The sequence below is a fragment of the Rhodnius prolixus genome, unplaced genomic scaffold (assembly GCF_049639745.1).
Source record: "Rhodnius prolixus isolate KJV_2025 unplaced genomic scaffold, Rpr scaffold_10, whole genome shotgun sequence".
NCBI lineage: Eukaryota > Metazoa > Arthropoda > Insecta > Hemiptera > Reduviidae > Rhodnius > Rhodnius prolixus.
This window is the reverse complement of record NW_027411615.1, coordinates 1,421,595-1,435,447: the sequence shown is the minus strand read 5'-3', so window position 1 is coordinate 1,435,447 and position 13,853 is coordinate 1,421,595. Positions and strand designations below refer to the sequence as shown.

General features: G+C 35.5%; 2 protein-coding genes across 6 annotated transcripts in view; one reads left to right on the top strand and one right to left on the bottom strand.

Moving 5' to 3' along the window:
- The window catches only part of LOC141457334 (serine protease inhibitor dipetalogastin-like), a 30,316-nt gene extending 22,323 nt beyond the window's left edge, over nt 1-7,993 (bottom strand). Inside the window, exons 1-12 of one of the 5 annotated variants that reach the window (XM_074134173.1) lie at nt 7,905-7,993; nt 7,744-7,812; nt 6,164-6,269; nt 6,032-6,072; nt 5,827-5,944; nt 5,488-5,667; nt 4,486-4,592; nt 3,107-3,212; nt 2,977-3,017; nt 2,776-2,893; nt 2,171-2,347; nt 700-876 (exon numbers count right to left, since the gene is read on the bottom strand). In XM_074134173.1, coding sequence (XP_073990274.1) covers nt 700-876; nt 2,171-2,347; nt 2,776-2,893; nt 2,977-3,017; nt 3,107-3,212; nt 4,486-4,592; nt 5,488-5,667; nt 5,827-5,944; nt 6,032-6,072; nt 6,164-6,269; nt 7,744-7,800 — 1,228 coding nt within the window. In that variant the 5' untranslated portion in view covers nt 7,801-7,812; nt 7,905-7,993. The remainder of the gene's footprint in view (nt 1-699; nt 877-2,170; nt 2,348-2,775; nt 2,894-2,976; nt 3,018-3,106; nt 3,213-4,485; nt 4,593-5,487; nt 5,668-5,826; nt 5,945-6,031; nt 6,073-6,163; nt 6,270-7,743; nt 7,813-7,904) is intronic. The other 4 variants (XM_074134178.1, XM_074134175.1, XM_074134176.1 and 1 more) reach the window with 4 other exon arrangements.
- Nucleotides 1-13,853, top strand: part of LOC141457065 (extracellular tyrosine-protein kinase PKDCC-like) — a 295,376-nt gene that overhangs the window by 144,554 nt on the left and 136,969 nt on the right. The gene's annotated exons all lie outside the window — the stretch shown is intronic.

Genomic DNA, 13,853 nt, shown 5'->3' with positions numbered 1-13,853 from the left:
TCCGGTGACTCTGACATCAGATCAAAAGTGGATTAGTACTGTCATGGCGATCTCAATCATTGCCCACTACAGAGAGAAAGAGAAAAAAAAAGTCACACTTTATTGAATTCCAGGAAATATTTGGGGGATTGATGCCCAGGCTAAGCTAGTGGCAGTTCTTTCCCAGAAGAGCTTAAGTACGAAGTTGGCGCCTCCTGGGACTTAAGCAAGTGAAAAAAAACCGTGAAGAGATCCGGAAGAAATCTAAGACCTGTCTTGATTTGGCTTGAAATAGATTTCGCAAGCTTACAGGTTTCTTTATAAGTGGCATTGGCGACTCGGACTGAATAAGCTGGGCAAGGTCACAGATCTGCAGTATCTGCAGAGATAGACAAAAAAAGAAGTTCTCTAATTCACCGCCCAGGCTGAAGTGACATCATTAAAAGAAGATTTAGATATAGTAGTTTCCGGAGCCAAGTCCAGGACTAGATATACTTCAGACTCCAATCCCTCATCGATATTCCCAGCAAGGAAGCTGCCGTGTTGTTAATGAACTTGAAAGGACTAGAAGTAATAGCATGCCACTAAGTTGTTTTTGAAAATATTGATTCCAAGGGACTTTACTAAAGTGACTTAGAACATGAGAATTTGTGACTTTTACAAGTTAATCCAGAAAGAAAATCAGTCCATAAAGATTTGTTGACTTGGGAATAAAATTACCTGGAACAACTGTCATCTGACATTTGAGGATGCACAAGTTGGCATAAGTGGTTCCATCTGTTCCGCAAACCGGGGCAAATATTCTCGGACATGGGCAACTTTTTTTCAATTTCCCGGATCTTTTAAGAAGTTTCTTTTCCTCTGTACTACAAGGTCCTTCATGATTCAGTTCTACTCCTAAAAATAGAACGGGGTCACTTCATAAACTGAGAATACGATTGTCACACCTGAGTTGACTGCTAGTTTCAAAGTCACTAGAATCGAAACTAATCAGGATATCCCACTTCCCGTAAAAAAGAAATGAAACCTAATAGTTTTATTTAGATTTGGTTGCGGTTTGTACTCTTAAGGGGAAATCTGTCCCGTCCTTTGCCCTAAGCACTGACCTAAAATGAATTAAGAAAATCATTCAATTAAAAGTTATAAATGTATTTGTATTTGAATGTATTTACAAAAATTTAGGAGCCATCTTCGAATAAATCTCGGAAAAGTGTTCAATCGATCGCGTAAATTGCGTATTTTCGATGAAAACTGAAAATGGAAAGTCGCTGCTAAGATTAGTGAAAGTGAAAATACAAAAAAAAAAAAGTAAACAAACCCAATTTTCTCTTAGACTCGAAAAACGAGTTGATATAAAGTAATTCCTCGTGTGTATTGTCCATTTTGTCTTTTTATAACATCAGTTTGTTCTTGTCGAAGAATTGTATACAGGGTAGTTATGGTAAGTGTCCAGGAAATAACAATAGATGCCAAGGGTCCTAGGTTTTGGAATATTACTCCAGGATGCCCTAATTGTTTGAAGGCTGCACAACATGTATTGAGTGTTGAGCGTGTTAGTTTCATAAAGCATTAATAATAAGGCGCCGCGGTAGCCGAGCGGTTAGAGGCGAGACCTGTAAAGCTAATATGTATTGTGGTACTGGGTTCGATTCCCGGAATTAGGCCTTTAGATTTTATTTAATGGTTAATATGAGAAATTTACAGTAAAGTATGTTTGCTAGTCGCCTCCGTCCACAACACCTAATTGTTAGTTGGACGCAAAGCCCGCCTGAAAAAATAGGCAATTACTTTACTTACTATAGATCTAACCAACTAATTATTTGAAATTTAAATTCAATCCCATAAACCGTGACCTGCGGACTTTTAAAAATTCTCCTTAACGGTGCTGGAAGAAATAGAAATAATTAGTGACTCCGTTTTATTCCATCTAAAGGAGCCGAGTTACTTGGCTGTGATAGTACAAGGACTTTAATATACTCCAAACTCCAATACCTCGTCAACATCCCAGCAAGGAAGCTGCTGTGTGGGGTACGGACTTTACAGGACTAGAAGTAATAGCATGCTACTAAGTTGTTTTTGAAAATAATGATACCTTGGGACTTAAGTAACTTAGAACATGAGAATTTTTGATGAGTTAATCCAGTAAGAAAATAAGTTCATAAAGATTTGTTGACTGAATGAATGAAATCACCTGGAACTTCTCTCATACGACATTGGAGGGCGCACAAGTTGGGATAGGTTTCCCCATCTGTTCCGCAAACCGGGAAATAATTATAAGGACAGACGCATGTATGTTCCAATCCCACAGATCTTTTAGGAAGTTTCTTTTCCTCCTTTCTACATATCCCTTCATGTTTCAGTTCAACTCCTGAAAAAAAAAGTACAGAGACACTTTATAAACTGAGAATACGATTGTCACTGACTGAGTTAAGATTAAAGTTTCTAAGTCACTTGAATAGAAACTAATCAGTTTCTTCGTCAGCGAGTTGATGTAAAGTAAATGCCTCCTGTATCTTGCCTATTTGGTCTTATTATGTCATCAGCTTGTACTTAGAATGTAGAGGAAGTGTATACAGAGAAATAGTGTCTTGGAAGTATAATGGATGCTAAGGGCCCTATGTTTTTGAATATTTGTCCAGTATGTTCTAAGTTTTAAGAGCTGAACAACATGCAATTGGGTGCTCAACGTGGTAGTTTTTTTTTTTTTACAGCTTCAATACTATTGATCTGGCCAAATTATTATTTATAAATTTATATTCAATTCCATAAACCGTGACTTGCGGTCTTCTACCTTACCTGGGCTGGAAGAGATAGAGGCACACTCTAGTCGACAGTTGTTATCGTAAGTTTTGTCGTCAGTTCCACAAACTGGTTCGTAATCGACATCATCACATTCTTGGCAAACATCTTCATCCTGGTGAAATTTTAGATTAATGATTAAGATCAGAAATAAAAAAAATAAAAAATAAGTGAATATGAAAAAAGAATTTTGTATACCTCATCCGGTTCGCAAGGACCATCATGGACTTTTACAAGACCTGTAATGGATTTTAAGTTATTCAATAGAACTTAATACGTTTAACCATGGTTACCGTAAATGATTAGTTAGGCTCATCCAGTAACTTACCTGGCTTTCCATTGTGTTTAGCACAGTTCAGCGTACAAGGGTTGCTATAAGTTTCACCATCAGAGCCGCAAACTCTATGCAGAGCATGTGGACATGCGCATGGTTCCTAAAAAAAAAGGAAAACGTAGGTTTTTGATTTGAAAAACAAATATCTTATTTCTTCTGATACGCGTACTCTTTGTTTTGAAGATTTTTGGGGTCGACTTAAGTTTGGGCATTCGCTCCAATGATTTCGTCTTGTTCACCATGGATCAAAAGCTATTTGACACGCTTTTCGAAACTAACTCCCCCATTTTTTAACTAGTTTAAATAGTTTCAAGTTTAACTGGTTCAAGACATGAACCTGAATACTTCTTCAAGTAAGGACATCGAATGTTTTATTAAACGATAACTCCATGTGTCCTACGAACTACTAAAAACTGAAGAAATTGAAAAAAACTGTCTTGATTTGGCTTGAAATAGATTTCGCAAGCTTACAGGTTTCTGTATAAAAAGGGCATTGGCGACTCGGACTGAAGAAACTGGGCAGGGCCACAGATCTGCAGTATCTGCAGAGATAGACAAAAAAAAAAGAAAAGTCTCCCCAATTCACCGCCTTGCTGCAATGTCATCATTAAAAGAAGAGTTAGTTATAGTAGGGTCCGAAGTCGAGTTACTTGGCTGGATAGTACAGGACTAGAAATACTCCAGACTCCAATTCCTCATCGACATCCCAGCAAGGAAGCTGCTGTGTTGTTAATGAACTTTACAGGGCTAGAAGTAATGGCATGCTATGTTGTTTTAGAAAATAATGATCCCAAGGGACTTTACTTAAGTAACTTAGAACATTTCAGTTGTTAAAGACAGTTCAAGAAGACTGATTAACTCAAATTTATCATATTCAAGAGAAAGACTATACTGAAGCTGCTGAAGACTGGGCAGCTCCTAAGAGCCACTTGTTTGGAAATTCAAGCTTTTTTTTTTGTATATTGAAAGCTTAAACGTGCTGGTTCGAGGCTTTTTTTTTTTGTTAAAACATACTCTTGTCTTATGATGTACTTAAAACAGAATCTTATTGGAAATGTTACGTATCATTACAAGTCTGGTAAACAGTTGTACTTGATTTGAAAACCCCCAAGTAAGAGTGAATATCCCAACTTAGAGAACTTTGCCAAAGCTTTTGTGCCGATATTGTGCTTTGTGGATTATATAGCTATTTCTAAGATAATGTTTTTATGAATAAGATCACAGTGTTAATCTTATCTATTCAAATTTAAACCCCCTAATCAAACTTATTTCATTAAACACTTCGTTAAGAAATTATTCGTATAGTTAATGATTAAATAAAAGAAAAATGATTTTTGTTGAATCTATCAATAACTAAAGTAAGTGTTACTAACTACTGGTTTCTCAGTGGTGTGATGAGGATGATGATGATGATGGTGATGAGGAGGAGGATGATGGTGATGATGATGTTGACAATGTCCATAATGGTGCAATTGAAGTCCTGAAATATATAATTAATTGATTAATTTATTTTGAAAAACTTTATTTAATTAACTTTTGGGTTCAATGGTTCAATCAATCTCTCTGCTCAAGCGGAAGTTCACGTGAAAGATGTATTCTGAACTTGTACACGAAGACATTCTTATCTTTTTTGATAGTCAGGTTGCTATAGAAACTGATGAATCTAATGTTATCAGCTTAAAAATAGGATTGGCAATGCACGGCCAGGCATAGTGGCCCATATCCGAGAACATAAAAAGTCACCCTGTGATACTAGATCATATTGTCGTGGGAGCTAATAAAAACTAGCTGGCTGAATCCAAATTAGGAATAAGTGGTAGATCCTTTCGTAGGAGATGAAGTCTGTGGACGAAACTTCCTGGAAGTGATTCAGCCAGTAGGGGGGGGGCGCTTATTTCTAGAAGAGATCTGAATGGAAATGTGCCGGATGTGTCTTTGAGTGAAAAAAATATGTTTCGCAAGATTACAGGGGGCATTGTCGACGACTCGGGAAGGTCCATTAAAAAAGCTTGGCTAGGATGGTATCCGCAGAGATAGATAATAATGATAACTCTGCAATTCACCGCCGGAATGTGGTGCCATCATTAAAAGAAGATTTAGTTATAGTAGGGTCCGAAGTCGAGTTACTTGGCTGGATAGTACAGGACTAGAAATACTCCAGACTCCAATCCCTCAAGGACATCCCAGCAAGGAAGCTGCTGCGTTGTTAATGAACTTTACAGGAATAGAAGTAATAGCTACTAAGTTGTTTTTGAAAATAATGATTCCTTGGGACTTTACTTAAGTAACTTAGAACATGAGAATTTTGGATTTTAACAAGTTAATCCAGAAAGAAAATAAGTTTATAAAGATTTGTTGTCTATGAATAAAATCACCTGGATTCATTCTCATATGACATTCGAGGACGCACAAGTTGGGATAGGTTTCACCATCTGTTCCGCAAACCGGATAATATATTTTCGGACATGCGCATCTATACATTTCGAATTCATCAGATCTTTTAAGAATTTTCTTTTCCTCGGTTCTACAAGGTCCTTCATGTTTCAGTTCAACTCCTGAAAAATAGAACGGAGAACACTTAATGAACTTAAAGCTTACTGAGAATGCGCTTGAATTCTCATCTTTGAAGTTTTCGAAAAAAACTTAGATCTCAACAAATAATTATTTAAAAAATTAAATTCAGTTCCATAAACCCTGACTTCCTGTCTTCTTACCTGGGCTGGAAGAGATAGAGGCACACTCTAGTCGACAGTTGTTATCGTAAGTTATGTCGTCAGATCCGCAAACTGGTTTGTATTCATCACCATCACATTCTTGGCAAACATCTTCATCCTGTTAACATTTTAGATTAATGTTAACATAACTTTATGATGAAAAAAAGGAAAAAATAAGTGAATATGAAAAAATAATTTTGTATACCTCATCCGGTTCGCAAGGACCATCATGGACTTTTACAAGTTCTGTAATGGATTTTAAGTTATTCAATAGAACTTAATACGTATAACCATTGTTACCGTAAATATTATTAGTTAGGCTCATCCAGTAACTTACCTGGCTTTCCATTGAATTTAGCACAGTTCAGCGTACAAGGGTTGCTATAAGTTTCACCATCAGAGCCGCAAACTCTATGCAGAGCATGTGGACATGCGCATGGTTCCTAAAAAAAAAGGAAAATGTAGGTTTTTGATTTGAAAAACAAATATCTTATTTCTTCTGATACGCGTACTCTTTGTTTTGAAGATTTTTGGGGTCGACTTAAGTTTGGGCATTCGCTCCAATGATTTCGTCTTGTTCACCATGGATCAAAAGCTATTTGACCCGCTTGTCGAAACTCACCCCTCCCATTGTTTAACTAGTTTAAATAGTTTCAAGTCTAACTGGTTCAAGACATGAACCTGAATACTTCTTCAAGTAAGGACATCGAATGTTTTATTAAACGATAACTCCATGTGTCCTACGAACTACTAAAAACTGAAGAAATTGAAAAATACTGTCTTGATTTGGCTTGAAATAGATTTCGCAAGCTTACAGGTTTCTGTATAAAAAGTGCATTGGCGACTCGGACTGAAGAAACTGGGCAAGGCCACAGATCTGCAGTATCTGCAGAGATAGACAAAAAAAAGAAAAGTCCCCCCAATTCACCGCCTTGCTGCAATGTCATCATTAAAAGAAGAGGTAGTTATAGTAGGGTCCGAAGTCGAGTTACTTGGCTGGATAGTACAGGACTAGTTATACTCCAGACTCCAATTCCTCAACGACATCCCAGCAAGGAAGCTGCTGTGTTGTTAATGAACTTTACAGGACTAGAAGTAATGGCATGCTTAGAAAATAATGATCCCAAGGGACTTTACTTAAGTAACTTAGAACATTTCAATTGTTAAAGACAGTTCAAGAAGACTGATTAACTCAAATTTATCATATTCAAGAGAAAGACTATACTGAAGCTGCTGAAGACTGGGCAGCTCCTAAAAAAAGAAAATAAGAGTCTTTTGTTATGTAGGTTAAGTTTCGAACGTTTGTCAAGTAGTCTGGCCGAGAAGTTTTGTAGCGTTGGTTAGTTTCTTGTCTTTTCGAGTCTAGTATGGGGATTCTATGTCAACCGTAAATAAGTAAATAAATATAACATCGCCTCACTTTGACTTATTGAAGAATACAAATATCTGCAGTAATCACTCACAGAGCTCACTTATACAGCTCACCATCCAGTGAAAGTGTTGCCCAAATACCGGAAGTGAACTGATTAAAAAAAAAAAAGCTCTCAATGATCTTCATACGTTGCTGCGGCTTAAAAATAATAATCATAATAAGGGAAAAGATTTAAGCGAAGCTGAAATGATAAACGCGATTTAAAAAAATGCTTCATGATTTCCAATGGGTCTGAGCCAGCTCGTAGCACAACCCCGCGTGTTTTTAACAGACCCCTTCTATTCCAGGAACTTCCTTTTGATCCAAAATTAAAAAGCAAAAAAAAATACGTAGAACAACCTTTTTGGGTGTAAGGTAAAACTATCCCAATCAGGTTTAGATCGTTCCAAAACGCATACATTTTTGAGAATCATCCATAATTATGCATCCAGAAAATCCAGTGCATTTGGGGAAAAAAAAAAATTATAACCAAAATTTGTACTCACCCCCCCTTCAGCTGCAACGAGTGCAGCCAATCCGAGTAACAACAGTAGACGCTTCATTGATTTTTCACACTGCACACAAAGTAAATGAAAAGAGTTACTTAAAAGTTTTATGCAAAATGAATAAAAATTTGGAGAAAAAAAGAAGAACAATAAATACTTACAGAACTGTTGCTAATCGAAAGATACCAAAGATTTTGAAGTAATTACTTGATTACAATTTAATTTATATAAAAAAACTCAAATTTCTTATCACATTATTACTTTAGTTATTTCTTTTTTGCGCAATTATTGCTTTAAACAACTTGAAATTTAATTGAACAGATATTGAGTTTATAATTAATTTTTATGGTTTTTTTGCTTTTGTTTGATTTGACTTTAATATATTGATTTAAACAATTTACCCACCAAAAATGGTGCCATTATTAAATTATAAATTGCCTTAATTTTATTATAAAATAATAATTCAAAATATAATAACTTTATAAGTGGGTCAATTTCGTATTAATTGCTAAAATTTAGTAATCAGGAGGTTATAATGTTATTTTAAGTTTATAAGTGATTAAAAAAACCTTCTGTTTTTTTAACGTTTTCTTACTCTAGTAAGAGGAGGTATTGAAATCGTGCTGGTTTCCGGTTCCCAATTTTTAATTTTCACCGGAAATATCCGGTTTTGTAGTTCCAAAAAAAAAGTGGCTTTTTACAACAAATTCGTCTTGAATGAATTGACTTAAAATAACATAATATTTTCTTTTTTTTTAAATTTTTTACGTACTAGCTTCCGTCATACAAAATCAGTTAATTACGAGGGTCGTTTGAAAAGTCCGTGCAAAAATAAAAACTACTTAATTTTTTGGGGTAAACCTTTTTTATTTTTCAACATAGTCTCCTGTTAGGCTTATACACTTTGTCCAACGCTGCTCTAGTTTGTTGATCCCTTCCGAATAATAGGATTTGTCCAAGTCTGAAAAATAGCCATTCGTTTCTGTAATCACCTCCTCGTTTGAATAAAATCTTTTTCCCGCCAGCCATTTCTTCATATTGGGGAACAAATAGTAGTCCGAGGGAGCCAAGTCTGGAGAATAGGGGGGATGTGAAACGAGTTGGAACCCTATTTCCATTAATTTTGCGACCACAACTGCTGAGGTGTGAGCTGGTGCGTTGTCGTGATGGAAAAGGACTTTTTTGTGGACCAATCGTGGGCGTTTTTCTTGCAGCTCGGTTTTCAAACGGTCCAATAACGTAGAATAATAGGCACCTGTAATAGTTTTACCCTTTTCCAGATAGTCGATGAGGATTATTCCTTACGAATCCCAAAAGACAGTCGCCATAATCTTTCCGGCCGAAGGAACGGTCTTCGCCTTTTTTGGCGCAGATTCCCCCTTAGTAACCCATTGTTTAGATTGTTCTTTGGTCTCAGGAGTGTAGTGATGTATCCATGTTTCATCCACAGTGACGAAACGACGCTTATAGTCCTGCGGATTCTTCTGGAACAGCTGCAAACCGTCCTTACACGATTTCGTTTTTGGTCAAGCGTGAGCAATCGCGGATAGCTTTGTCATGTCCAAATGTTGATGCAAAATATTATGTACCCGTTCATTCGAGATGCCCACAGCACTAGCAATCTCACGCACCTTCACTCTTCTGTCATCCATCACCATATCATGGATTTTATCAATGATTTCTGGAGTAGTAACCTCAACAGGGCGTCCAGAACGTTCAGCGTCACTTGTGCCCATATGGCCACTCCGAAAATTTTGAAACCACTTATAAACTGTTCTAATCGAAGGTGCAGAGTCACCATAATGTTTATCAAGCTTCTCTTTAGTCTCCTGAGGCGTTTTGCCTTTCATAAAGTAGTGTTTAATCAACACACGAAATTCTTTTTCGTCCATTTTTTGAAAATCACGACTTCCTCGATTCAAACGAATGCCAAACACAAAGAAATAGACCGATCTGGCTGAAACTTGGTGTGTGTTCTTCCAAGAGATGCTACTAACTAAACATAACCTCGATACGCGCCAGTAGTGCTATCTTTCTGACTTTGCACGGACTTTTCAAACGACCCTCGTATTTCACGTAAAAATAAAAATTACGTGAAATTTCCGACTGTAGGCTTGAAATTATTTAGGAAAACGTCAGATAAATCTTTATAAAAGTCAAAAGCGTATACGAGTGATTATTGGACATAAATTCCGCTTTTTTATTTGTACAGGAAGTGGCTAAAAGAATTTGACGTTAATCCTAATTGTAGAAGCGGAAATAGTGTTCAAACTGCACTAAATTTATAATACAGTTCTGATCAGTAGGAAGCGAGATATTTGGAGTCAAATTTCATGTACGATATGATGTTTCGAAACTTTTCAACATTCAATATCGCCCACTTCTTATGCTTTCTTAGTAGCATTATGTTTATCCCAATTGTAGATGTCAAAATTTGGCAACCCAGATTTGCTGCTTAACCAATTATTTGTTTTTCTAGATTTTTTTTCAAAAGCAGCTGTAATATTTTATTTTATCAGTGCTATACTATAGCAGGGGTGGCCAACGTTTCTGTATGTAAGATCTAATTTTTATCTTAAAAGTGTGTCTCGATCGACTTGTTGTCATAGGCCTAGTCTAAGGGGGAAGAAGGAGTGTGAAATGCATACTATATTTATACACTGTGTTTCAGTATAAGGTGCATTCCAGCGAGGTATGAGTGGATAAGTAAAATATATTTTTTTTAAAAATCACTTATTAAGTTTTCGAGATACAGGCTCATGAAGAAAATAAATTTCCAGACCCAACTTTTGATGGCAGCATTCCCGTTACATGCGGTACCTAAAAAAATTCTATTTTTCGACACTTTTTCAAGATAGATTTTTACTAACTTAAAATGCAATTTAATTTTTTTATTAACTGCAATGTATGAGTTGTTGTACTATTTGGGAAATTCCCAGAATGCTTTAACTATTGCTAGAAAGTTTTGTCTTCTAAAATCGCTTCCATTGTGCATGGTACACACGGAATTCCACTCCCAGACATTGCGAGCGATCGACGATCGACCAAAACTGGCCTCACGATCGACTTGTTGGCCACCCCTGCTATATAAGATAGATAGATATAAACTTTATTACAAATTATGTACATTATTTTAAAAAATAATGATTAAAAACAATGAATTTACATTGCACAGTTTAAGGGTTGCCTAGTATGGGATAGAAAGTCATTTGGGAAGAAAAGAATATAAAAACCCTGCAGTTAGAATAGAAACCTAGAGAAAGACATGTTTAATTAGGTTAATCAGAATCTTAGGTGGCCGTTTCCTGGCAGAGTGATTTTAGGATAAAACTGGACAGTGGAGAGGACAGTTTTTTTTTTGTTTTTTTTTGGATAAAGGAGTGTTCCTGGAGCATTGCATATTTGTTAATCAACAACTTATATTCCTGTAAAGCTTTTTCAGGAATATCCAGTCTAGGGCGGCACTCATGCGTGAAGGAGCAGCCAGTTAAGCTTTCCCCAGTGCTGTGGTTTTGAATATCTTTGGGACTCCACCCAGACGATAAAGAGAGGGCCCTAATTTATCTTTAAGATCAACATCTTTTTGAGGTTTTTTTTTTTTATAAACAAAACCATTTCCTGTACAAATAAAAGTGTATTCTTTGTTCAGAAATCTGGTACATGCCTAATGCTAGGTCGTTTCCGGCTTTTCTTGATCGTTTTATAAGACGTTTTTCTGCATAATTCCAGCCTCCGATGGGAAATTGCTTGCAATCTTATTTTTGAATAATTATCTGAACTTATTTGAGGAAAAACTAATAGTCTATGAAAAATTTTATAACTTTTTGATTTTTTCTTTCAAGTGCAAATAAGTAAATAAAATCTCCATTACAATGTTATTACTGCAATTCATTCTATTGCATTTTTTTTTGCTTTAATATTTCATTTCATAATAAATTGAAACTCAATGTTATTTACAAGTACCATATCCAAATATAATTTAGGCGATAAAAGATTTGAAGAAAACAAATAAGTATTTTACACATTTTATTTTAATTTGTCTGTTCAGATAAAATTAAAGTCTAAGCAATTAAATGTTAAAAGTGGAAAAATTTTCATTTTCTCTTTTGAGCATTTCAGTTTTCTGATTTTCAAATTGTGTTTTCACGAAATTTACACGTTTAAAGGTGCACTTAAAAAAGGTTTATTTATTTTTTCATACTGTACTGATGAGAAACGTGTATCATTGGGCAGAGAATACCAATTTTGTGTGTTCACAATAAATATAACCGTATTGAGCTATCACTTAACAGCCAATCAAGAAGCAGCTTTTAGCTGGGTAACAAAATTTATATCCGGTTTATATTTTTTATTTTAAAGCGCGTCAATATGTCAGGTTATTGGCATCCGTAGCTCTGATTCTTCGGGATCTCTCGTTGCAGACAACACTGTTCCCATCACCGGGCAGTAAGCTGTAAAAGGCTTTTAGAAAGAGGAAATCTAAGAGCCAGCAGCTGTGGATTCGGACCCAGCATTTCCGCGACGGGATCCAGAATACGTTAACAACTAAACTAACCGTTTCCTAGTTAAAAAAAAAAGAAAAAGTTTATGGGTAATGTTTATGTCGGATTTTAAGGAATCCTTGCAAAAGGCAAGTCTCGGTTGAAAGAGACAGCTCATCTTGGAAAATAAGGATATATGATTTTTTCCGTCGAGAAAAAACGGAATGAAAAAGTTTAAAGTCTCAAATAATGCTGCACGAGAATCGAGACCGAGACGAGACTTGAGCAACCGAGACCGAGATCGAGACATTATATATATCTCGTCGAGATTTATTCGAGAAATGTTAGGAAAACAGTCGTAAGGCAAGCGGCGTTTCAATCTACAAGGAGGATTTTTATGGGATTGTTAAGAAGGAGAGAGAATGAGCGGATTAGAATGGAGTTACGGAATTTGTGAACTTAAGGAATTGTGAGGTCAGTATGAAGGGGCAAGTTCGGTAAATAGAAAAGGGCGCTGGAGAATTTTTCTGAGTAATATTGTATGGAATGATTGAATACGACGGAATGCTTAGTTGAACCCCAAATTTCGCTTGAGTATAACTAAACGGGTCAGTGCTGCACGAGAAACGAGACAAATCTCGGTCTCGGTACCGAGACCGAGACCGAGACGAGACTTGAGCAACCGAGATCGAGACATGATATCTCGTCGAGAAATCTCGGTCTCGTCTCGGTTTTTCAAATATTAATTTTTAGCTACAAAAATTATAAAATTGTGTTCTTTATTAATAAATAATCATTACGGGTATTGAATTAATTATTAAAAGATACGATTTTATTATTATTTGTTCAATAATACTACATATAGGATGAAAAAATAATTGCCTTTTCAGTCGAGTAAAATTAATTTATTTATTATTTATTTGGGACTAGGTCATCTTCAGGGATTTAATAAGGAAAGTGAGGTCTTGTTTTTTCTATGATGAACTTCTTTTGATGAACGCCATTAAATCATACTACGAAAAGAACAGTCCAACCAACTCATCAAGAACAACAAACTTACAAACCACACCACGACACCAACCTATCCAACCTGAAGATGACCTATCCCTAGGTCGAAAGCTCGGCAAAATAAATTTTACTCGACTGAAATGGCAATTATTTTTTCATCCTATTGGAATTATGAATCAGTCACCAAAAAGAATGAACAAATACTACATATATTTGTCTTCGAATTACCTAATTTTTACATAAATTCACTAAATTTCACTGTTCATATCATTCATTGATTCATTCAATTTCATAAATTTCACTATTAATAATCTAATACTTTGAACTCTGTTATTTGAATTATGTTTTAGAATTTTAGAATTAGTGACTCTTAAAGCTTCACCTTAATAATATTATCTCAAATTTTAAAAATAACGGGGCAAAAATTTAATCCTGTTTTACAGGCTGAAACTACCAAAAATGTTTCGGCTATATCCGGTACTTTCTAATATTGTTAATTAGTAGAAATAATTATTTGATCTATTATCAAATTTTTTGTAAATTTAGGAGCTTGAATTTTTAGATAATGAGAAAGTCCTGTTAGGGTCTGTTTAGATTTTTAATTGAATTTAGAGAAAGGAG